At 37.7% G+C, this 21,609-nt stretch overlaps 4 protein-coding genes and 1 long non-coding RNA gene across 6 annotated transcripts in view; 2 read left to right on the top strand and 3 right to left on the bottom strand.

The window, feature by feature from the left end:
• The window catches only part of LOC124329250, a 409,843-nt gene that overhangs the window by 326,672 nt on the left and 61,562 nt on the right, over positions 1 to 21,609 (bottom strand). The window lies entirely within an intron of this gene.
• Positions 552 to 2,029, top strand: LOC124329185 (COP9 signalosome complex subunit 7b-like). Its single transcript, XM_046788236.1, has 6 exons — positions 552 to 702; positions 775 to 968; positions 1,034 to 1,198; positions 1,300 to 1,387; positions 1,450 to 1,703; positions 1,769 to 2,029. The coding sequence occupies exons 2-6, from the start codon at positions 804 to 806 to the stop codon at positions 1,898 to 1,900; spliced, it is 804 nt and encodes a 267-aa protein (XP_046644192.1). The 5' UTR covers positions 552 to 702; positions 775 to 803; the 3' UTR covers positions 1,901 to 2,029.
• Positions 4,032 to 13,729, top strand: LOC124329054 (serine/threonine-protein kinase 17B-like). The gene is made up of 7 exons (XM_046788002.1): positions 4,032 to 4,719; positions 10,378 to 10,590; positions 10,662 to 10,800; positions 10,866 to 10,992; positions 11,057 to 11,105; positions 11,254 to 11,433; positions 11,803 to 13,729. Exons 1-7 carry the CDS (start codon positions 4,526 to 4,528, stop codon positions 12,827 to 12,829), a joined length of 1,929 nt encoding a protein of 642 aa, XP_046643958.1. The 5' UTR covers positions 4,032 to 4,525; the 3' UTR covers positions 12,830 to 13,729.
• On the bottom strand, positions 13,920 to 16,723 carry LOC124329059 (ATP-binding cassette sub-family F member 2-like). Of its 2 annotated transcripts, none has more exons than XM_046788012.1 (7): positions 16,587 to 16,723; positions 16,150 to 16,294; positions 15,910 to 15,982; positions 15,183 to 15,837; positions 14,982 to 15,116; positions 14,658 to 14,924; positions 13,920 to 14,594 (listed from the first exon to the last, which is right to left on the bottom strand). In XM_046788012.1, exons 2-7 carry the CDS (start codon positions 16,277 to 16,279, stop codon positions 14,013 to 14,015), a joined length of 1,842 nt encoding a protein of 613 aa, XP_046643968.1. In that variant the 5' UTR covers positions 16,280 to 16,294; positions 16,587 to 16,723; the 3' UTR covers positions 13,920 to 14,012. The 2 variants fall into 2 exon arrangements, with proteins under 2 accessions (XP_046643968.1, XP_046643969.1); XM_046788013.1 differs by having other exon boundaries at positions 16,150 to 16,313; positions 16,587 to 16,675.
• LOC124329046 (propionyl-CoA carboxylase alpha chain, mitochondrial-like) lies at positions 17,570 to 21,594 on the bottom strand. The gene is made up of 17 exons (XM_046787986.1): positions 21,497 to 21,594; positions 21,326 to 21,432; positions 21,010 to 21,222; positions 20,772 to 20,939; positions 20,604 to 20,715; positions 20,408 to 20,543; positions 20,307 to 20,342; positions 20,169 to 20,235; positions 19,652 to 19,746; positions 19,359 to 19,579; positions 19,008 to 19,301; positions 18,797 to 18,885; positions 18,415 to 18,648; positions 18,208 to 18,344; positions 18,064 to 18,145; positions 17,864 to 17,969; positions 17,570 to 17,774 (listed from the first exon to the last, which is right to left on the bottom strand). The coding sequence occupies exons 2-17, from the start codon at positions 21,368 to 21,370 to the stop codon at positions 17,659 to 17,661; spliced, it is 2,151 nt and encodes a 716-aa protein (XP_046643942.1). The 5' UTR covers positions 21,371 to 21,432; positions 21,497 to 21,594; the 3' UTR covers positions 17,570 to 17,658.

The raw sequence follows: 21,609 nt of genomic DNA on the forward strand, positions 1-21,609 counted from the left end.
GAGTTGCACAACCGCTAAATTAGGATCGTGCGCCAACGGGTCCTTTTAACGTTGTGGGGATAGTAGAAAGCGGGTTTTTTATTATTTAAGCATAGAATTACTTATCTTATCTTAGAAATGTTCAGGATTATCGTTGTTTAGAACATTCTGCTTTTTATAGAGTAATTTGAAATGTATAATTCAGCTTAGTTTACCCATTAAAATTAAAGAAAGTCCAAGCCTGGGATGCTGTTTAGTCTTTTCTTGTGTGTTTGAGCTTGTCACTTGTCAGCAGATCTGTAAAAAAACACAAGAAAAGACTAAACAGCATCCCAGGCTTGGACTTTCTTTAATTTTAATGGGTAAACTAAGCTGAATTATACATTTCAAATTACTCTATAAAAAGCAGAATGTTCTAAACAACGATAATCCTGAACATTTCTAAGATTAGATAAGTAATTCTATGCTTAAATAATAAAAAACCCGCTTTCTACTATCCCCACAACGTTAAAAGGACCCGTTGGCGCACGATCCTAATTTAGCGGTTGTGCAACTCAGCATTCGGAACTTGTCTATTGTTTCTGTTTCCGCGCAACCATATTTTAGAAGCTCCGAAAAAGTTGCGCGGACTGCTTACAGACTACAGTGAATCTCATTTTTCTATACGATATACCTTGGCTATGCTATCAGACGTTGTAGTAGGTTATTAAAGAAGATTTTTTGGTAAATACGGCTTAAATTTAATCAGATTTTTCATCAAATTTAAGGATAACTGTCTCATTTCTGGTTCAATAGTCATTTATGCGAAAATTGTGGTGCCGAATATGACGACTGACACTAAACCTACCAGTTTCAACCCCCTTGAACAGTTTGTACTGTTAGCAAAGTCGGCTAAAGGGGCTGCAGCTGTTGAATTAGTAAAGCAGGCTTTAGAAGCTCCTGGTGTTTATGTTTTTGGTGAACTACTCGACATGCCCAATATTACAGAGGTAAATTTTTTCTGTTTAATTGTTTAATTGACGAAACTTTCTCATTTTTCTGTATGTTTTTCTAGCTTCAAACTGATCAATTTCAACCTTACTACAATTTGCTGAAATTATTTGCCTTTGGAACATACAGACAATATCTTGAAAACAGTAGTTCATTGCCCGAACTAACTCCATTTCAGCAGCAGAAACTGAGACACTTAACAATTGTGACACTATCTGAAACCAACAAAGTGAGTATTGTTATAATTGTTGCATGCAGTCATCAATGGCAGCTTAAGTTAAAGTTCACAGGTATTGTAGTTTTTTAAATTAATTGTTGTTTCAATTTTAGTGCATTCCATATGAAGTGTTGGTCCAGCAACTTGATATGAAGAATCTCAGAGAACTTGAAGATCTTGTCATTGAAGCCATCTATGGAGGTTTGCCACCAAAATTATTAATTAATACATATTGATTTTATCATCAACAATTATTCTTTCAGACGTTATTCATGGGAAATTAGACCAGCGTAACGGTCGTTTGGAAGTTGATTTTGCAATTGGTCGAGATGCTCAAGTCAAAGACATTGGCCGAATCATTCAAACTTTGAACGATTGGTGTGAAGCATGTGATGCAATTCTCGGAGCCGTTGAAACCCAAGTCATGAATGCAAATTGTGAAAAGGAAAAGCATATCAAGCATCGTGTCGCTATCGAGGAGGAAGTTTTGAATATTAAAAAAACCTTGAAATCCCAAGTATATCTAGCACTACAATTATTTTGAATTCTTAAAACTAAATCTGAATGCTTGAAACTTGACAGATCCAGGAAAGCGATGATATATCTCTTACTGGTGAAACGCGCAATGAAATGTTAGGTGACAAAGGTAAGAAGCTTGCCAAGGGAAAAGGATTGAAGACCAATGTTCCAAATAAGTTTTGGAATAAATCCTGAAAATTTGTAATTACTCCTTAATGTTTGTATTCACTTATCCCTGAAAGCATTGGACTTGATTCACCCATGGTATTGTTGTCTCAAAGAGTGTTCGCAATGAAATAAATAAAGAAAATTTCTTTAACTGCACTTGCTGACGAGCATTGATATTCATCATCCGCCAATGTCTATTTCTAGGAACTCGGAACTTGGCGGTTTTTCTTGTTCAAATTTTAGGTAGCTGTACAAGCATTTTAAATGCAGTAAAGAGATTCAGTCATGAAACCAAATAACAGTTGTGTACATATCTTCACGCTATTTTCAAATGGAAAACATAAAAGCTTGGATTGCGCAACAATTTCGTCACAGTATTTTCATTTGTTCCAGACGCTGACTTTGAGCTTTGAAGTACCGTTCTGCCATGTAGGTAACTTTCTCGATGTATGTAATCCCTTTTGTGATCTCTTCCCCTATACTGATGACCAGACTTTTCTCTTCTAACCCTGTGATGTCACATGCTTTTTGGCTTAGAGTAGCGCAATTCACGCACGCATCGTTGAACGCAATCAATTTAGATGCGCTACCTACTATTCGTACTACTGGATGAGTACGGTAGAGGGCTCTCTCAGTTTTTAGATTTGTATTGCCGCTGTAGTCACGAAGCACACGAAGGGTGCGTCCGTTTTGTAATCATCGAGTCATTTGATCACGTGATCTGTACAACAACCAGTTACCAACGAGATTTTTGTTTCAGTAAGTTATCAAATTATCAGAGTTTGGTGTTTTACGGTGCTGCCAAGTTGTGGTTTCTTCGTAAGATGACGTCTTTTTCGAACACAGCACTTTTTCCCCCTTAACCATATCCACAGATGAATATTAGAATGAAACTTATAAATGAAAAATAACAAATGCGCGATTCTCTAAAGCCACTAAAATCTGTTGTCTTAATTTCGGTTAATCTAATGTTAGAGACTTAGAGTAATCAAATACTATTGGCGAGTGCTCAAATTAGTTTTAATAGGTTTAAAAGTGTTTTCGCGCATCTAATAATTGTTTGAATAATTTTTGGCATCATATGCAACATGTTACAATAAAAGGAACGAGTTTGGGAATGAAACAAGAGATATATTCAGCTAACATTTCCGGCAGCGAATTCGCTAACTCGACCGGTCGACCCGTCTAATACAACATCAAATTTGGTCAAAAAACAAAAGAAAAAAACTACTTCGATCCGAGTGAGAATAAAGACGCACCCCCGGGGTGGTAAGAATTATAAAATGGCAACGCGGGTCACGCAGGGAAGAATGAAAGATTGCCTTTGACGGCTTGAGGGTGGTGGCGGATGATTGCATTTCGACAGAACACACAGAGGGTCGTACCGCTTTATGGTCTTGCAGCCTGATTTGACGTGGATGTAACATTAGCACTTTGAAAATAGTCATAGCATTCAGAGAGCTGTGCAGACGCTCGTCTAACGCCATATCGAGTCTCTCCATATATATATTTGCAGTTGTGTGGCGCAACCTTAAAAGCGACTTTTTGTAATTCTTCGAGGCCAAATGGGTGTTACTTAGAAACGACTTTTGCCCTTTGCAGTCGACTTGCAAGTACGTCAGTCGTCGGCGACTCGAGTTCCTTTTATGGGAAGAATACACTGCAATAGCCATACATAGACTTGGGGGCCATACAAATGCTGGTTGCTGGTTTGCTCACTTTTCCTAAAACGAAGGAAATGGCAACACACCGACCATATTTGCAGATTCTTCCATGTTATTTTTCTTTTTTCATTTTCTGATTTATTCTTTGAGTTAAGATGTTCCCAGTTCAAGAAAATGTGTGCGAATAATGTGCGAGGTGCAGAATGATTAATTGTTATTATTTTTCATTTAAAGGTATTTGGAACTTTGAATTCTCAAGAGATAATATTTATTTTTACAATTTTTTGGTATGAATTCAAAAATCCTTGGGTCTGAAATCAAGCCTATGCATCCAGCCATCCATATATAGAAATTCAAATTATCGATATTCGAATCAAGTTGAAAATTGCGCTTTCGTTCTCCTTGATTCCAACAATACCCGTGTATATATTCGGTCAAACCGGCAAAAAGCGGCATTTTAATACCTTATTTGGCGTAAGACTGTGGGGCTGTAAAGGGCGGAGCTTGAGACTGAGCCCGCTAGAGGAACGACGCTTGCACTGCTACCAACGGAGAGCAGACCACTCTCGAGTTGCAATCTGAACGGTTTTATTGAAAGTTTCGGTGATTTTTTTAATCTGAGAAATTCAGGCGATTCTGAATTTGAAATACAAACTCATGTGGATTTTTGCTTCGAAATTTATGGCTTAAGAAACTGTTGTTTTTTCCCGAATTCCATACGGATTACGAAGCATGGCCCACTTGATCTACAGCTCAACTTTCGGATCAATAAAAACTGTTTTTCACTAGATTGGTTGTTGAACATCAGTTTCATTACTGTGATCTAATGCTTCAAAAATTCTAAGTGCTTGAAATCCTAATCAAGAGTTATTTTCCAAGTGCGAGTAGAAGAAACAGTGAAACAAGTGTTGGGAGCCACCAAGCCTGTTTGTGCCAGTTTATTTTTTCTCACTTGGAGAATTGAAAAGTAAAATACAATAAAAACAAAATGGTGGGTGGAAGTGAAGTCCAAAGTGGATCCGTTGAAGATATGGCATTGGAAGAACTGCAAGCATTAATACCATCTTTAACCATAAGCTCGATGCCTGGATTGTTGACATTATGTCCATCTAGAGCTGAAGTGTTGGTAGCGAAAGAGCCACTCCATCAACTGTACACAGTGGAAAGTCATCCTTTTGCCAGGTAAACCATGTTGGCTGTTTGTAAACTTTGTGTTTTATTTTGATGTGTGAGAAGTTGAGGCAAATAATGCTGCTGGGGATCCCAGTGAATTTTTGCATTTTTTTAAACTAAAGTTAGTGTGACATGCGACCTCAAATCCCGTATACAGTTGCTCGTTAGAGTTTTGATGCTGCTAGCTTCAGCAACTTTCACGCTGGCTAGTTTATGCAACGTACGTATTTTGAAACACTTGACTGGGAAAGTTGCGTGAACGTTGGTGGAAAGTGGCAAAGTGAATGGATCTTTGACCAATGAGATAGTGTGTTGTTTACATATTGCACAAGTGCGTCCATGATAAAAATCTCACCCGTCAGGTTTGTTCCGCTTGTTTAATGCGCAACGGTCGAAAACTCGTACGTTACCAAAAAAATAAAAACAATACAAATTATTGTTGACACAAGTGTTGAAATCAATCGTTTGAAAACCCACATCCTTTGGCGATCAGTATCAGATAACCTTTCGTTCGTAATCCTCCATTTTTATTCGCAGTTCACTTTCGTGATAAGAAAATAAATTGGGAAGATGTCAGAGAAATAATTAGGTAGCCTTTTAAAATCATTTTTTCTGACACTCGTTAGTGTTCCAGGAAGACATAATAAAGCAACAAAGAAAATGTCAGCTATTGAATTTTTGTTAAACGATTCACCATTTTATGACCCTGTTTTATTCAAGAACTTTGCTCGAGAGTGAAATCGATATTTTAGGCTTTTTCTTGGCCCTGGTATGTCGGCCACGTCTCGTGTTTACTGTGTAAAATATTTCTTAACGTCGCCTTAAAAATGTCTGTAGAGCGTCTTGTGTAAATTTCGAATAGTTTCCTTTTTCTAGTCAATTTGTTTTTTATTTGAAACTATGAAAGACGAATGATGTCAACCAGCGGTCAGTCTTATTTCGTCGTGTTGGCGAAAATACAAGATTGTACACGAACCAAGTTTTTACGGAGACATTTTTCTTTCTTAGTAGGCTAGGGGTGAATGGGAAAGTGTATTGGCTCATATGGTTAGTCGTCATAGAAGCAACTTTCTGTTACACTAGCTGCACTTAATTGTGGGAAGATAGCTTTTTTTTTACTCAACACCTTGTGCTTGCTTAAGAAATCAGTATTGTTATGAATAGAGTTTCATTAGATATTGTATTTCTTGGTCTGGTGAATTTTTATCAAATACGTTGAGCATGGGAAATTTGTTGTCTAGACTCCAGTATTGAACAGGGAATCTGTTATTTATATCTTGAGAATTAAGAAATAATGTTATAGATTTTGGCTGGTGTTTTTAAAAATAGAAAGTGGAATAGATTTCTGAAATTGCTGTGGAGCTTGACCGAAAATTATGATTCTCTTCTTATTATAACTGGAGAAACATGATTGAGTTGCCGTCTATACGCAGCTGTAAGGGTGTGACTAGAGATTCAGGAAAACTTTTATTTGGGTCAGACATCTTACAACAGCCCAAAGCTTCATATCTCGTTTGAGTCGTAATGCAACTCCTCTTCCAGTTTCTTGTCTGCAATTTCTTAAACAAAATGAAATCGATAAATGCATTGGAATGCAAGAGTGACTAACTAAAATTTTATTTCTAGTCCTTCCGTCATAGTTTTTCTAGTTGTTCAATTCGTTATGTTGTGGAACTGCCAACTCATCATGAATGTCTAGCAATTACATTTGTGTGGTGTTGATTTAAATGTAGATTTGTCCCCGTAACATTTTAGTTTGAATCATCATTCCTTGATTTGTTTTTTGTCTTTTTTTGGCGATAGTAGCTTGTGGGAGGGGACTCGCTAGCCAAATGTTGAGAATGGGAATAAGAGTGGCTCGACCAAGTCAAACGTGTATCATCTGCGCATTTGAACGTTTTCAGTTTCCTAATATAGTCAAGTCTCGAGTGTATCTCGATTCCCCTCTACCTTTCCGTCTTCATTGCTGTGTCTAGTTTGGCCATGTAGTCTTGGCCAAGTGGAAAACACAGTGGACATTCCAATGTCCCTTTGGCGACACGATGAGCAGGATCTACCGATTTGGTAACCCGTCACCGATTCCCCATCGAAAAAACAAAGCTAGCGAGCCTTAATGCGTGAAGTGGAGCGGCACATCTGTGCACGCCGATTCCGTCCTTGCTGACAGCTGATTGGCTATTGTGGCACTTCGGTCGGTTAGTGAGGCCCCCCCCCCCCCCCCAGTTCTTTTTCTTTTTTCCTCTTCACTTTTCTGTCTTTCTCTTTATATTCTCCTTCGTTCTTTCGTTATCAGGTTTCTTTGTTAAACTAGGCAACATTTGGTTTGTCATCGTCCAAGCCAACTCAACCTTGTCCAAGGACGTTTGACGATTCTTTGCAGTTGAAATTGTCTGCAGCTGATATGGTCACGTGTACTTTCTTTATTCGTTCATCAAATTTCCTTCTTACACTCGTTTTTCTCAACATGGAAAAATCATAATTTCGGTCATTCGTTCTATGCCAAACCGGCTCAAAATACTGAAAATAGTCGCAATTTTAACACTAGTTTGTTAAATTGTAATCTTTTTCATTAGCTTCTCTGATCTGACTAGGATTTCATTTTTAACGGTGGATTACGTAATGTTGCCACATTATTTGTGTGAACTTTGTTTGCCTATAAATGATATGAGAGACGGGACGATAAAATGCTTCAAGTTTTCCCATGCTTAGACTATACAGCATTTGTTGGAATCTTTACAAGTTTTCACCCATGATTTTAACCTGTCTTCGTTTGCCAGACAGCCATTTCGTTTTATATGAAAGGAGAGATATCCGGTTTCTTGATGTCTCCCCCTCCCCCCGTTTTTGACATTTTGTTGTTCGTTGTTCAATTCCTCCAGGGCAGTGGGTGCGCCGCTTTTGCTCCAACGGTCGCCCAAAATGCAGACGGAGTAACATTCCTTTTTTTCTTTTTGGAACCCTCTCGAGTGCCCCCAGATAGTGTGTTGTACTGGAAGAATCTTGATCGATTCGCCAGTCGTTGATCTGGCAACAGGAAGCGACTATTGACCAAAATGGAAGTCGAAGTCTTCCAAAATTGTCTAGTTTTCAAATCAATTAAGGAGCGGTTAGTCACTGGTCAGAGAGAGTTAACTATGGTCTTCATTGCCTTTTAGAATGGCTTGAGCAATGCAAGTTGATGCCTTCTTTGACCAGTTTCAAACACCGGTATTGGAAAAAGAAGTTCCCTTCATAGTTGCTGTTGTAGGCCAGAGTTTATTTTCTAAAGACAAAAGTTCATTTCAGAACAGCAAAACGTTTGATCAAATAATATAGCCGACACTCCCTGCTTAATTGCCATCTAGCACCTTGATCACAGTGTATTGCGCTTAATCTTTTTTTTTGCTAGCAGGTAGATTATTATACTAATTGAACTTTATTAGCCTTGACATTCGGGGTTTGTTATCTATGATTTGAGTGTTTTGCAGGATCTGCTCTCTCCTGTTCATCCAAACATCACACCTGCAATGTCGCTCTATTTGATATAGTTGCTTTCAAATTATAGTGTGAAGTTTCCTTTCTAACCGACAAACAACTCGTCGCTATCTCGGCTTCTTAATTAAAGCTTGAGAAACTTAGCGAACATGAAAATCCCAGTGAATTGATTGTAACTGTTTGCTTTAAAGGAAATGAGAGACTCGTGTAAAGGTTGCTAACGAACAATCTTGCTGCCTAGTCTAGATACGTCATACTGATAATGCAGTCTGTTCTCCTTTGAACCGCTTTCGACGGATCTTGGTTTACCATTTATTACAAATCTGACGTGTGTTATCAAATACGTACATCGCACCACAACCACACTCTTTTGTTAATGTAACTTATGTGAGCAATGCATACGTTGTCCTTCTGCAATTGCTCAATCCTTCAATGTACTGTTTTGTACGAGTGGTTTTCATTATCGCCCAACCTATATTTGATTTCCTATACGTACAATACCCACCCAAAATCTTGGCTCATCACCTGACAATTTTAGGGGATTTTTACTTTACCGGCAAGAACCTTACGCCTCTTGTTTGATGGTATTCGTAGCTATTAATGGGAACCGAAGGTGTAATGTTAATTAATTGGTCCAAGAAATCTTGCCAATGCCAATTAACGCAATGAAAACGTGAGTCATGCAAAGCCGACTTGCAGTAGTTATTGTTGTCTGCGCTGCCGAGACGTTGGTTCTTCTTGTTTTGTGTTTTGTTTCTTAGTTTTTGGGTTTCTTGTTTTTTCATTTTCCTTTCCTATTTCGTTTCATGGCTCGAGTCCTTTTTTGGCCATTGGCGCGTGTATTTAGAGTAGTCGACCTTGTTCGCCCTTAAATGGTTGACACCATATGTGGCAGCAGCAGCAGCAGCAGCCCTGATGTTTGTCTTATTAACATTCAGTGAGTGTGCGCGGACTTCACGCAGTCGTCATCCGCCTTGGGAACAGGGGCGCCAAAGAGTTGGAAGTTTTTTTTCTTTTTTCGCTTCCAAATTTTTTGGTTTTGGTTATGCGAAGGTTGCTTCTTGCGTTTTTCCTACTGAGGATTTTTTCTCCTTTCGCCGTACCTTGAAAAAAAAAAAGAAAAAAAATAACGACACAATGTCCAACTGTCTAGTCTTTCGGTCATGTTAAATCTAATACAGCTTGTACTTAAAAGGCACAAGCTACGAAAACATAAAAACATCCGTAATTTGTGTTTTTTTTTTGGTCGGTCTTGTGAAGCCGATTAGAAATGTCAGATCAGTTTATCCACCCTTGCGTTTGCGAGTCACGAAAAAGATACGTTCTCTGTAACTGACCAGATTGGTAAGACTGTGGTCTCCCTTTTCTTTCTCGTTTCCCTTCCTGTCAGGATGGTTTTGCAAGTTTTGTTTTTTCTTTACATAAATCTGTATGCATCATACTTCTTGCATCCCCCAATAATCGAACTAAAAATGGTATAATCAAGGTTACATTTTGAAAACATGCAAGGAAAGATGTCCCTGAAGGGTTATGGGCAATACAATTGCTGTATCCATTATCAGAGGTAGCAGACGTAAGGCGTCATAACACTGCGTAGACAGATTACGTGTCTAGGTTAGTTTTATCATCTCTCAAGTTTTCTATACAGCGTTTCTATTCGTCCTTAATAAATTTTAAGTCGGAGATAGCCAGGGACCTTGATTTCTTTTCGTAAAATTTAAATTAGGATTCTAATCTCTCGCAAAAGTATACTTATTTTACGGATTTCCTTCTGTGAGACAAACAAGTGCAAAAAAATGTTGAGCGAAAAAGAAAAAAAGGCATCTTGGCTAAAATCTTGGATTCTCTTTGTTAGCCTTGTAAGTCGTTATCAGCTAGCAAGCGTGCAAGAAATGCTAACTTAGCTTGAATAACAAGCCCCATGTTCTTTTCTGTCGTGATTTAAAAAAATTTAGAATTCCGGTATGAAAATACCTGTTTCGATGTTTGTTTGTTTTTTGACGGAAACATTTTTTAAAATCTTTATTCAAATTCTCTTGAATTTGAGGAATTTAATTTTTTAAAATTATTTCCTTAATAAATGATTGAATTTTCAATTTCGATTCCCATGTTCAATTAATTAAAATTTGCTTTGTTAATTATAATTATAATTTTTATGATATCTTTTTGTTTCTTTTTCTTTTTATGATATAGGGGTAAATTTGCTGCTGTTAAACGATGTCGGAATACCATAACGGGTGAAGAGTTTGCTGCCAAAGTCATTCGAAAAAGACGTCGAGGTGGCGGACTTACACCTGAATCGTTGCACGAAGCGGCAACTTTGGACTTGTGCCGCTCATGTCCACACATTGTTCGGCTGGAACAAGTGTACGATACGCCCGGAGAAACTATTCTCATTTTACAATTGTAAGTCAATGAGGAGCTTTAAGTTACGAAAGTAGTAGTCTAATACATGTTTTTATTACATCCGGTTATAGAGCCAAAGGGGGAGAACTGCAAAGCGTGCTCGATCGCGATGAAATTCCGGAAGAAGAGGATGTTGTTCGATTCCTACGCCAAGTTTTGGGCGGTTTGTCCTTCTTACATCAATTTGATATAGCACATTTGGATTTAAAGGTATCATGAATTTATCTCCAATCATCTTTTACGTGCATAACTGAATACTAAACATTTCTTTGCAGCCTCAGAATTTGCTGCTCACGGGGCCATTCCCTGATTGTGATATAAAACTGTGCGACTTTGGTATCGCCAGACATATTGCTCGTGGAGCAGATGTTCGTGAGATTTTAGGAACTCCCGATTATGTTGGTCAGTATAATATTGTCCATGTTTCATTTGTTGGGTTTTGTGCTAATAGTTAAATTTTCTACAGCACCTGAAATATTGAACTACGAACCTATCAGTCTAGCAACAGACATGTGGTAAGCCAATTAATAAAATAAATCTAAGTATCGGTTGGAGATTTTGATTTTGAATGAAAGATGTTAAATTATATTTGAAAATGAATTTTTTGCGGAGATATTTTGAAGTATCCTACAATATCTGTTTAACAATTTCAAAATCCTACAGGTCCGTTGGTGTTCTGGCGTATGTATTGCTTACTGGTTGTACACCTTTTGGAGGAGAAACCAAGCAAGAAACTTTCTGTAATATCACCCGCTGCCAATTGGAATTTCCCAATGATCTGTTCCAGAATGTTTCTGCAACTGCTATTCAATTCATTTCCAGCCTTCTCACTCAGGACCCTAGGTAAATTATTACATTTTGAACATGAAACATAATTAGATGAGAAAAAACCTAAAGAAATTTGTTATCCTAGCCAAATTTAGAGTCATTTTTATTTCTTTTGGTTAATTATTCTCATCCTTTTGTCCAATTGAACAAACTAGAAAACATAGTTTTAATGCAAGAATGTCAAAATTTAAAATCGATCCATAAGAGGAAAGTAGTAGGCTAGACATCTTTTTTAAAATAAAGAAAACTTAACTGGAAAGTGGTCATGAATCAAGATCTACCTTTAACATTTTTGGTTTTAGAGACAGATTTTTGTTGTGGACATATTTAGTTAGTTTAATAGTATATATGCGATTTATTAACATAATCTTTTTCTTCTTTTAGTTCTCGCCTGACTGCCCAACGATGCCTCGATCATCCCTGGTTACGTGTCGGCTCGTCCATCGATAAAATTCCGTCGTTTCTTCAAAATTGCGAAGACTCTTCCACGCTTTCCTGCAACAGCACTATCGTCCCTGATGATGAGGATCTTGGAGACGATCAAACGGACGTGGGCAGTGTGTTCCAGGATACGCTGGACGAAACGGTTGTCGATTGTCCAACGGCCCCCGTCACCGGAGCTGATTCTTCTGCTAACTTAGTGCCTTTGTCATCGGCCTCTCCAAAGCTAGTCGTTCTTCCCGCACGGACAGATGCCAACAAACCGAAACTTTGCGCAGTGTCTGAGGACTCTACTTTTACTAGTTACACCGTTAGTCGACGAGGGAATTCGCTGCCATATCGCTTTCGAGCCCCAGCCAACCGAAGAGAAACCTCTTGCGATCGAACTAGCGACTTAGGTTACGGGAGCGACGGAGTCAGCGAAATCTCTTCGGCTGATTCGTCGAGCGACCGATCTAGCATTATATCTCTGGATGACACTCCATCAGAATGGACCCAACCCGCCATGCGCCGGTATTCGGATACATCTCTGGCGGCTGAACGCTTGTGGCGTCGGACATGGGAGCGTTTCCTTCCCGCTACCGCCGGCACATGTGTCGGCCTTCCTAACCATCTCTTTCGTCAAGACTGCGAACGTGACCAAGCTACAAACGGTCCAGAGTCCAGCCGACCGTGGGAGAGAGTCTGCGTTGGGAGTCGCGCACGGGCTTTGGAGCGTTTTAATACCTCACCTCCGAGTACTGCGCCCGAGCTCTCCAAATCCTTACACACACTGTCTTTATCACTGCCGATCCGGCCAGCGGTGAAGGTACCCGAAGTTCGGACCCGGTTGCTCAAAGGCCCAGTCTCAACTGCAAAATCGTCGCCTATGCTGATCAAGTCCCCTCTTGTTCATTTAGACAAAGCCGAGACTGTGAGATCTCGCGTAGTCAAGTTTCAGTCGGTTTCCAGCAGCATATCTACGTCGTAGAATGGTAGTTTGACTGCTCCACGTGGTACTCCAATCTTTTTTTCTTTTGCCCTATCCCCCACCCCCTTTGGTGTACTTTGTCTTTTTCGTCATAGCTAAGTCGGCTAGACTTCAAAGCTAGCTTGAAACAGAACTTTAGCGAAGTTGTGACCTATTCCAGAACTATCCGCCCTTTTCCTTATTTAAATTTACATTTTTATCATTATTGCCTAGATAATCCCCCCCCCCTTCCCCCCACTGAAAAATGTTAAGCTAGTCACTCTGGCACTAGAAGCATTCACGCATTTTCGCACATGTCTGTTGTTATTTGAACAGAACGCTTCTCCATTCCTGATTTGTATTATTTTCCTCCCGTTCAGGCCACCATACAAATTTCCTAATATAATCACTCCATACAATGCCTGTTAACAAATTCAATTCGTTTCCCATTCCAAAGCAAAATGAAATCCACCGTAAATCTGGATTACTTTCGACGTGGCCATGATGGCTGGCAAAATTTGTTGATTTCCTCAGAATCCCTTTTGTTTGTACAAGAGCCTAAGTCGTTCAGTGTTGTTCTGACTTGTAGACCATACACAAAAAAAAACACCAGCAAAATCATCCTTGCAAAGGGTTTAGATCTAAATTACTCTTCTGTCTGAAGTGTAAATATTTCACATAAATTTTGGCTATATGCAGTCCTCTCTGTAGCAAATGAAGTTTAATTACTTCAAATTTTGCAATATCCCCTCCCTTCGGACGCATAATGTTTTCTTGAATCCCAAACCTGAACCTAATATTCAAAGGAAGGGCATCACAAGTGAACAATATAATTGGAAAGACGCAATGACAGCGTGTTAACCTATTAATAGTTGATACGGAAATCTCTGCAATACATACAATCCTTTTCGGATAATCGGACATCGTTTTTGTTCAATAAATAATCAATTCCATAATACATGATTTTAACATTTAAGCTGAACAACGTTTTAATGCGAAAAGAATCACTTTGATTATGGAATGACGATTGGTGTGGAGTTGTAATTTTTTAATTTAAACGATTTAAAAAAAACTGAACTTCTTCAAAAAGAAAAATCTAGAAAAAACGTAGTTAGTCCAATATGCCAACAAACGCTTTAAACGTTAAAATTGGACTTGAGTTTATTCAACCAATTGTCGAAAACAAATTTCGATGAAATTACATTTATTTTCCTAGTTTGGCGTTTGCCGCATTAGCATTCAAAACTTTACGCCTAAGATGTTCCTTGTACGACAAAATGTCACTTTTCCATTTAGTAACAGTTCCATGTTCGCAAATCCAAATTTCTTTAGCGACTTGGTTAATCAGTCGGAAGTCGTGAGAAACGAGAACAAGTCCACCTTCGAAATCCTTAACTGCATCAGCTAGCGCATCGATGGTCTCCATGTCCAAATGATTAGTAGGTTCGTCAAGAAGCAGCAGATGGGGAACTTGCCAGGCCAGCCAAGCAAACACTACTCGGCAACGTTGTCCATCACTGAGTTGGCGAATAGGGCAAACTTGCTGCTTTCCGGTCAAACCATACCGACCGACGATTCTTCTCATTTCTTCTTTCTCCTTCACTTCAGGAAAACATTTCATCATGTACTCCAAAGGAGATAAATCCAAATCCAACATTTCGTGGAGATGCTGATGATAGCGTGCAATTTTAAGATGGCTATTGGTTCGGACCATTCCTTCAGTAGGCACCAAATCTCCAAAAATAATCTTTAGAAGAGTAGACTTTCCCGCACCATTCGGGCCAACCTTTAGAATTAAAAACGATTAAGGTACTGTTCAAAAACATGAAAATGAAAGAATCTAGGTTACCAGTGCGAGACGAGTGTCAAGATCAATTCCGAACTCTAAATTACGGTAAATCCAAGGTGTGGTATCACTGTAGCGAAAACTAACATTTTGTACCATGATAACTGGAGGTGGAATCGGGCCGCAAGATGGGAAATGAAACGATACAGTTTTGTCATCAACCACCTTTTCAGTTAACCCACCAGCTACCATTTTAGCCAAGGTTTTTTCCTTGCTTTGAGCTTGACGGGCAAGCTTAGCACTACCATGACCAAAACGAGCAATGTAGTCCTGTGAATGAGACAAGTTAATAAGAGTCGAGAACTAAAACTTAAAAAAAGTCCTTACTTTCATATGAGCCATCTGGTCTTGTTCCCATTTATATTGCTTCATCTGATTTTCTTGAAGTTCAGACCTTGTTCTGACAAAAGTGTCGTAGTTTCCTGAGTAGTTCTTTAGTTTATTTTGAGTCAAATGAATTATCTGTAAAAAAATAAATTAATTAAATTAAAAATTATGAATGCTATTTTAGAAAAAAAAAATAGTTACATTCGTGCAGACGCCGTTCATGAAATCTTGTGAATGAGAAACTATTACTAAAATATGCTTATAGTTTTTTAACTCTTCTTCAAGCCACACGCAAGCATCCAAGTCCAAATGATTTGTAGGTTCGTCTAAAAGAAGCAAATGTGGCTTCACATACAATGTACGAGCCAACGCAATTCGCATTCGCCATCCACCGGAGAAATCCTTCGATTTTTTCTGCTGCATTTCTTTAGTGAAGCCCAACCCATTCAAGATACAGGCGGCTCGAGTCTCGGCCGTGTCAGAACTCATTTCGTCTAGACGTTCGTAAATATCCATCAATTGATCTTGAGAAGCATCATCTCCGCAATTAGCTAATTGTTCCGCAAGGTGTTCCAATTTTGTTCGCTCTTCGTCAACTTCCACTACACACTGAAGTGCCGTTTTATCCGAAGCCGGTATTTCACGAGTTAAGTGGTAAATATCTATGTGATCCGGAATTGGAACTTCTCGATTCCCTAATGTTGCTAAAAGTGCCGATTTGCCACTACCATTTAAACCTATAAGACCGTAACGACGTCCACAATTCAATTCTAATGTTGTATCTTGCAACAACTCAAATCCGTAGAAAGTTATTGATAAATTATCTATCTTAATGTCCCGGCTCTTAGGATGAACCCTAAAAATTCAAACAAAAATTAATTAATAATCACTTATTTTCTTTCATACAGTAATGTAAAATTTTTAATACCCCAAAACTCCAGTAACTGCTCTTGCTTCAGCAGCAATTCTGGCATCTTCTTCTAATTTTTTACACAGGGTTTCTGTTGAAAAAAAAAAAATTTAATTGAGCAATATTGCACAATGATTTTGACAAGTCTTTGAATCTGAACATTTACGATTGAGTGAAAATGGTTGATGAAACCGCTAACAGTTTACAATGTAGGGAATTTGCTTTAGACAATAATTTTGGTACACCTGAGTATATTACCTTCAACAGTGAGTTCATTGCTACCACCCTTGGAATTTTTGGACGTGGATGCACTGGTTCCATTTGAAGCATTGGGTTTTCCTCCATCTTTTCTCTTGGCATCTCTCTTTTTTTTAGAATCAGAAGGCATTTTAGTGGAATAAACCTAATGGAATTTCAATGAACTGTCATTAACTGAATGCTGTCTACAAGAATTCTAAAAACTTGATTTTGATAATGTAATACAAGAACACTATATAATAAATTGATTTGTTTAACGAATACATATAAAGTAGGCCGCGGTAACTACAGCCAAAGTATGACAAATCAAGCAATTCTTTCATGGCATGAAAAGGACAAAAGGTAACCAAAATGAAATGGAGATTGCTATTCACAGATTCTAGATTAATTGATGAATGATTTGAAATAGGATTCGAAATAAACTTTTAATTACTAACTTCGACGAATGGAGAACAAATCTTCACTGCACTGACCACGTGTAGAATTCGACGAGAGCTCAACGGGACTCTGGAATTGATGACCGGCAAATTTTTCTTTGTAAGAAATACAACCGACGGTAAATGAAAACTGCCCGTCGGCCGTTACCGAAATTTTGCGAAGGGTTTGTTCTGCCATCTAAGGACAGGTATTTCAACTTCTAATTTTACATTCTAGCGTCGTTGGCATTCTGCTCGCAATTAATTTTATATGTACGTTATAATAGTTTGGCAATTAATTTAGAGTATTTCCTATTTCCCCGCGTTTTAAAAATAATGAGAGAGCGAGCGAATTGAGTTAGAGCAGACAGCAGACTCCGTTTCATTTCTGGGTCTGAATTCTGAAAACCAGTTCGAGCTAGGCAAACTAATCAAGATATTTAGCTTAAATATACATTTCTTTAAAAAAAAAACTTTTCATTAAGTGCATTAGTGGATCGTGGTATCCTTATCGGGAAATCGTCAACAAAAGCAGTTTTTTTCTGTAGTGAAATCTATTACTACGCAAGATGGCGTGCTACGACGGTCCAAAAAGTTTTGCCACGAAAGATGTCTCGCATGCAGTTCAGACTTCGGGCATATATCCCACTACATTTTTACCATCCCCTTATAAATGGTTTGGATTCTTTGGAAGTCTAAAAAAGGAATATATTCAAAGGGCAAGAAATTATTAAAATGCCGAATGACTACGTAGGGGAGGGAGTCCTATCTATCCCATTGATTAAAAAAAAATGTTTTCTAAACCGTAGACTGCAACTCGGGTATTCCTTGAAATTATAGTCATGAGAGCTGTACATCCAAGGAATCGCAGTATGCCGATCTAAAGCACTTGTTAATAATTTTATTGTGAAATTATTAACAATGAGTAGAACTGCAAAAGCCGAACGAATTTTGTGATTACAAGCGCTGGGAAATATTCACGATGATAAAAAGCAATTTAGATGCCGCCTTCTAATATAGTTGTATTTAACATGTACACTCAATTTTCAATTCACCCCAAATGATACTTGGCTTAATTGCAAGCGCGTAACATTTATTCAAGTTCTACTAGAACCGCTCCTTCTTCTACAGTGTCTCCTGAACGACAATTTACTGATTTTACTGTCCCCGTGGCTGTAGCAGTCAACTTGTTTTGCATTTTCATGGCCTCTGTTAAAACAAAACATAACATCAATACAATGTTTAAGACTTAATTATCAAAACAAAAATTCATAAATAGATTAAAATTAATTACGTACCGATAACCAAAACTTCTTGGCCTTCACTAACACTATCGCCAGCTTTGACATTCACACTTTTTACTACTCCAGGCATTGGCGAAAGAACAACTTTGCTCACATCAACCTATTATGCGTTGCAAAAAAAAAAAACGATATAATTGAAATAAATACAAAACATTTTGTGTAGAAATATTTGGTAAATCTAGCAAATTACATACCTTTGGCTTTTCAAGCATATGAGCTTTGTAATTCTCTGACTTCTTGGTCAAAATATTGACTGTAAATGGTGTGCCCTTGTACCTTAAATAAAGGAAAACGCCTTGTAAAAACATTCAAATATAAACTCAATAGTTGCAAATTACCTAATGCGGAAATTCCCATTTGCATTTTTAGAGATGAGTTGAATTATATGAGTTTCGTCGTCAACTGTCGCTTTAATAACGGGGGAAGCTAAATTAAAGGCGTTCGGTATACGGTAAGACTTTCCTTCAATAGAGCTCTATAAAAGAAAAGATTCACAATCGTTAATAAACTTCTGCTCCTGTGGAAAAGAAATCGTTAAAACATACCTTGAAGTGGCCGTCTTCATCCAGTTTTATTTGACAAGCAGTTTTGTTTCCCCCGACGTCAATTGATAAAACCCATTCTTGAACATTATTATTGAGCATGATGTTAATATTTTTTTCATTAGAAAAAGTTTGTGATCGCAATTCATTTGTAGCCCATAAACATCCAGCTATGCTTATTAAATGCTCTTTCTCCAATGATGTAAGCTGTTTTCCTAGAAACCCATTAGGGTATACCTGCAATTTACAGTCGACGGCAGAAACAAAAAGTTATTTTCAAAATTATTATAAGCTGGGTAAAATATAGCATGCTATTGATATTATGTACTTAATTTCTTTCCTATTTTTAAGAATAAGAAAGATTTTAGAGGGAGCTGATTCTTACCTCTGGAAGATATTTGGTATTGATATCACCTTCAACAAAACGGCGTTCAGTTAGGATGTCTCGCAATAATGGAATGTTGTGAGTGACACCTAAATGCCAAAATGAGACGATGAAATTGAAAATAACTTGACTTAATCGGACGTTGAAATTGGACAGGCAACCAATTACATAATCCAAATAAAACATTATGAACTGAAGGAATTCTAAATACCTCGAATGACATACGAATCAAGAGCTTCGACAGAAGTGTTTAGTGCTTCTTGTCGTGTAAGGCCATGACAAGCAAGCTTGCAAATCATTGGATCATAGTAAATACTAATTTCGCTGCCCTCTTCAATTCCACTGTCACAGCGAACATTTGGGATAAAGGTTGGTTCAATATATTGATGCAAGCGTCCAATTGAGGGCATTCCGAAGTTTTTGAAAGGATCCTCCGCGTATACTCGGCATTCAATGGCCCAACCCCTCAATGGAACATCCGATTGTTTAAGATTGAGAGGATAACCTTTATGAATTAGAAAATTTTTAGATTTTTTTTCAAAGGCAGACACAAATCACATACCTTTGGCAACACGAATCATTTGGTGTACAAGATCAACACCAGTAATCATTTCTGTAATAGGGTGCTCTACTTGCAATCGAGTATTCATTTCGAGGAAATAAAAATTTTTCTTAGAATCAACTAAAAACTCCACAGTTCCAGCAGAGCAATATCCGATTTTCTTGGCCAATGTAACGGCTTGTTGCCCCATCGCCATACGCGTGGCAGGGTCTATAAAGGTACTATAACATGGGATATATATTTCCTTAATCAATATGATAAGATTTTAAATAATTATTTGTTTTCCTTATTACCTAGGAGCTTCTTCAATGACTTTCTGATTACGTCGCTGTATGCTACATTCTCTTTCATTTAGATAAATAACATTTCCTTGTTTATCTCCAAGAATCTAATTTGCGTAAATAGAAAATATTTGGGTATTATTGGTACGCTGTTAAAGTACACTAAAGTCCGAAACGGGTAACTAATAGCGCAACTTGCCAAATTCTACAACACGGTACTAGACTTGTATCTTGACAAGAAAAAAGGTACAGTTACATTTCTAGTGCTAATTGCTGAACCACTACAAGCTTGAGGTATTAAGTATTCTATTTCTGAATGGCGATTTTGAGAGATCAAAGAATTTATAGAAAAATAACAAAGAATATTGCGAATTCCTTGTTCGTCCCATTTTCCCATCGCAACGTCTAGCGGAATTTACCCCATACACAATTCTCTATTCAGAAACAACATTGAACCACGTTTCTATAAACAAATTTCCCGAAACTTACAAACGCTAAATATTTTCGTTACAAAGAAAGAAGAACTTACTTGAATTTCAATGTGTCTGGGATTATCAACAAATTTCTCAACAAGCATTCGATCATCACCAAATGAGCTGTGAAAAAGTTAGATATTAGAAAAGAATTACTTTTTGTATGCCAACAATTACTGAGAAGCGTATCTTACCTGGCTGCCTCTTGTTTGGATAAGCGAAATCCTTCCCTGTAGAGACAAAAGAGTATAATTTCACAGGAAAAATATTGCGTGTTTTACTAGATTTATTTCACCTAGCTTCGGCATCATTCCATGCTATCCGCATACCCTTTCCTCCACCTCCAGCGGATGCCTTTATCATAACAGGATAACCAATGTCTCGCGCAATTTGAATGCAGTGATCTTCATCTACAACCACACCATCGAAACCTAAAGAAAACACCGAGGTTGGAGTTATGATAACCTAGCCATCCCATAAAAAAAATTTACCTGGGATTACATGGACTCCGGCTTCTTTTGCAACTTTTTTCGACTCGATTTTGTCTCCCATTCCTGAAATAGCATGTGCTGATGGACCAATAAAAGCAACACCTTCTCTTTCCTAATATAAAAATACTTTCATTGAAAGAAAAAAAAAACTATACAATCAATAATTACCAGGATTGTCACAAATTCAGCATTTTCTGATAGAAAACCATATCCTGGGTGAACAGCTTGAGATCCAGTCTGTTTGATTACACTCAGAATCTTGTCCATGTTTAGATATGATTCTCTAGTAGCTGGTGGTCCAATACATACAGCTTCATCAGCCATTTTAACATGTAGCTATAAACAAAAGGTAGCCTTCACAATAAAGAAATACACAGAGGTAAACATTTTTAAATTAGTACTCAACTGCACTTGAATCGACTGTTGAGTGTACTGCAACAGTTTTAATGCCCATTAATTTGGCTGTTTTAATTACTCTACATGCTATTTCTCCTCTATTTGCGATCAAAATTTTATCAAAAGTCTTTTCATTCTTGTTAATAGGATCTGTTGTGTAAAATGACGACAAAAGTCTTCTCCCATATTCTTTCTGAAGCGAACCATTGAAGCTTCTGAAAATCTAAATTGAAAAAAATATTATAAAAATTTAATAGATGATAAATGAATCACAAGAATTGTGTTTTATATGTGTATTAAGATTAGCTTGATAAGGGTTTGATTACCTTAGAAATTAGTTTAACACTCGAGGTAGTTCCTAGAATCAACATCCTTAGATTTAGCTCTATGGTGATCTCAACCAACAATTATGACAGCCCTTTATGCCAGTTACCTAAGATTTATAATTAATAATATAATGGTTCAGTAGAAACCCCAAAACACGTAACAAATGATACCGAATACAACGACCTGGAGTTTTGCCCAGTCCTGCCTTGAATCAATGTAATGTTTTACGTCGTCTGTTCAATGTTCCGATTGCTCCAAGTTCCAAGGATCTACCACAGGGTAC

Source organism: Daphnia pulicaria, chromosome 3, assembly GCF_021234035.1.
Source record: "Daphnia pulicaria isolate SC F1-1A chromosome 3, SC_F0-13Bv2, whole genome shotgun sequence".
Classification (NCBI taxonomy): Eukaryota; Metazoa; Arthropoda; class Branchiopoda; order Diplostraca; family Daphniidae; genus Daphnia; species Daphnia pulicaria.

Excerpts from the sequence above, each read along its gene's own strand:
- LOC124329059 (XM_046788012.1), bottom strand. The coding sequence starts at position 16,279 with ATGCCTTCTGATTCTAAAAAAAAGAGAGATGCCAAGAGAAAAGATGGA. Across the intron at positions 15,838-15,909 it reads GCAGTTACTGGAGTTTTGGG|GGTTCATCCTAAGAGCCGGG; the intron begins GTATTAAAAATT and ends TTGAATTTTTAG. Across the intron at positions 14,925-14,981 it reads ACCAGATGGCTCATATGAAA|GACTACATTGCTCGTTTTGG; the intron begins GTAAGGACTTTT and ends TCTCATTCACAG.
- LOC124329046 (XM_046787986.1), bottom strand. The coding sequence starts at position 21,370 with ATGTTGATTCTAGGAACTACCTCGAGTGTTAAACTAATTTCTAAG. Across the intron at positions 20,940-21,009 it reads CAACAGTCGATTCAAGTGCA|CTACATGTTAAAATGGCTGA; the intron begins GTTGAGTACTAA and ends TTTTGTTTATAG. Across the intron at positions 19,747-20,168 it reads CCAGACACATTGAAATTCAA|ATTCTTGGAGATAAACAAGG; the intron begins GTAAGTTCTTCT and ends TACGCAAATTAG.
- LOC124329054 (XM_046788002.1), top strand. The coding sequence starts at position 4,526 with ATGGTGGGTGGAAGTGAAGTCCAAAGTGGATCCGTTGAAGATATGGCA. Across the intron at positions 10,591-10,661 it reads ACTATTCTCATTTTACAATT|AGCCAAAGGGGGAGAACTGC; the intron begins GTAAGTCAATGA and ends ATCCGGTTATAG. Across the intron at positions 11,106-11,253 it reads AGTCTAGCAACAGACATGTG|GTCCGTTGGTGTTCTGGCGT; the intron begins GTAAGCCAATTA and ends AAAATCCTACAG.
- LOC124329185 (XM_046788236.1), top strand. The coding sequence starts at position 804 with ATGACGACTGACACTAAACCTACCAGTTTCAACCCCCTTGAACAGTTT. Across the intron at positions 1,199-1,299 it reads CACTATCTGAAACCAACAAA|TGCATTCCATATGAAGTGTT; the intron begins GTGAGTATTGTT and ends TTTCAATTTTAG. Across the intron at positions 1,704-1,768 it reads AAAAAACCTTGAAATCCCAA|ATCCAGGAAAGCGATGATAT; the intron begins GTATATCTAGCA and ends GAAACTTGACAG.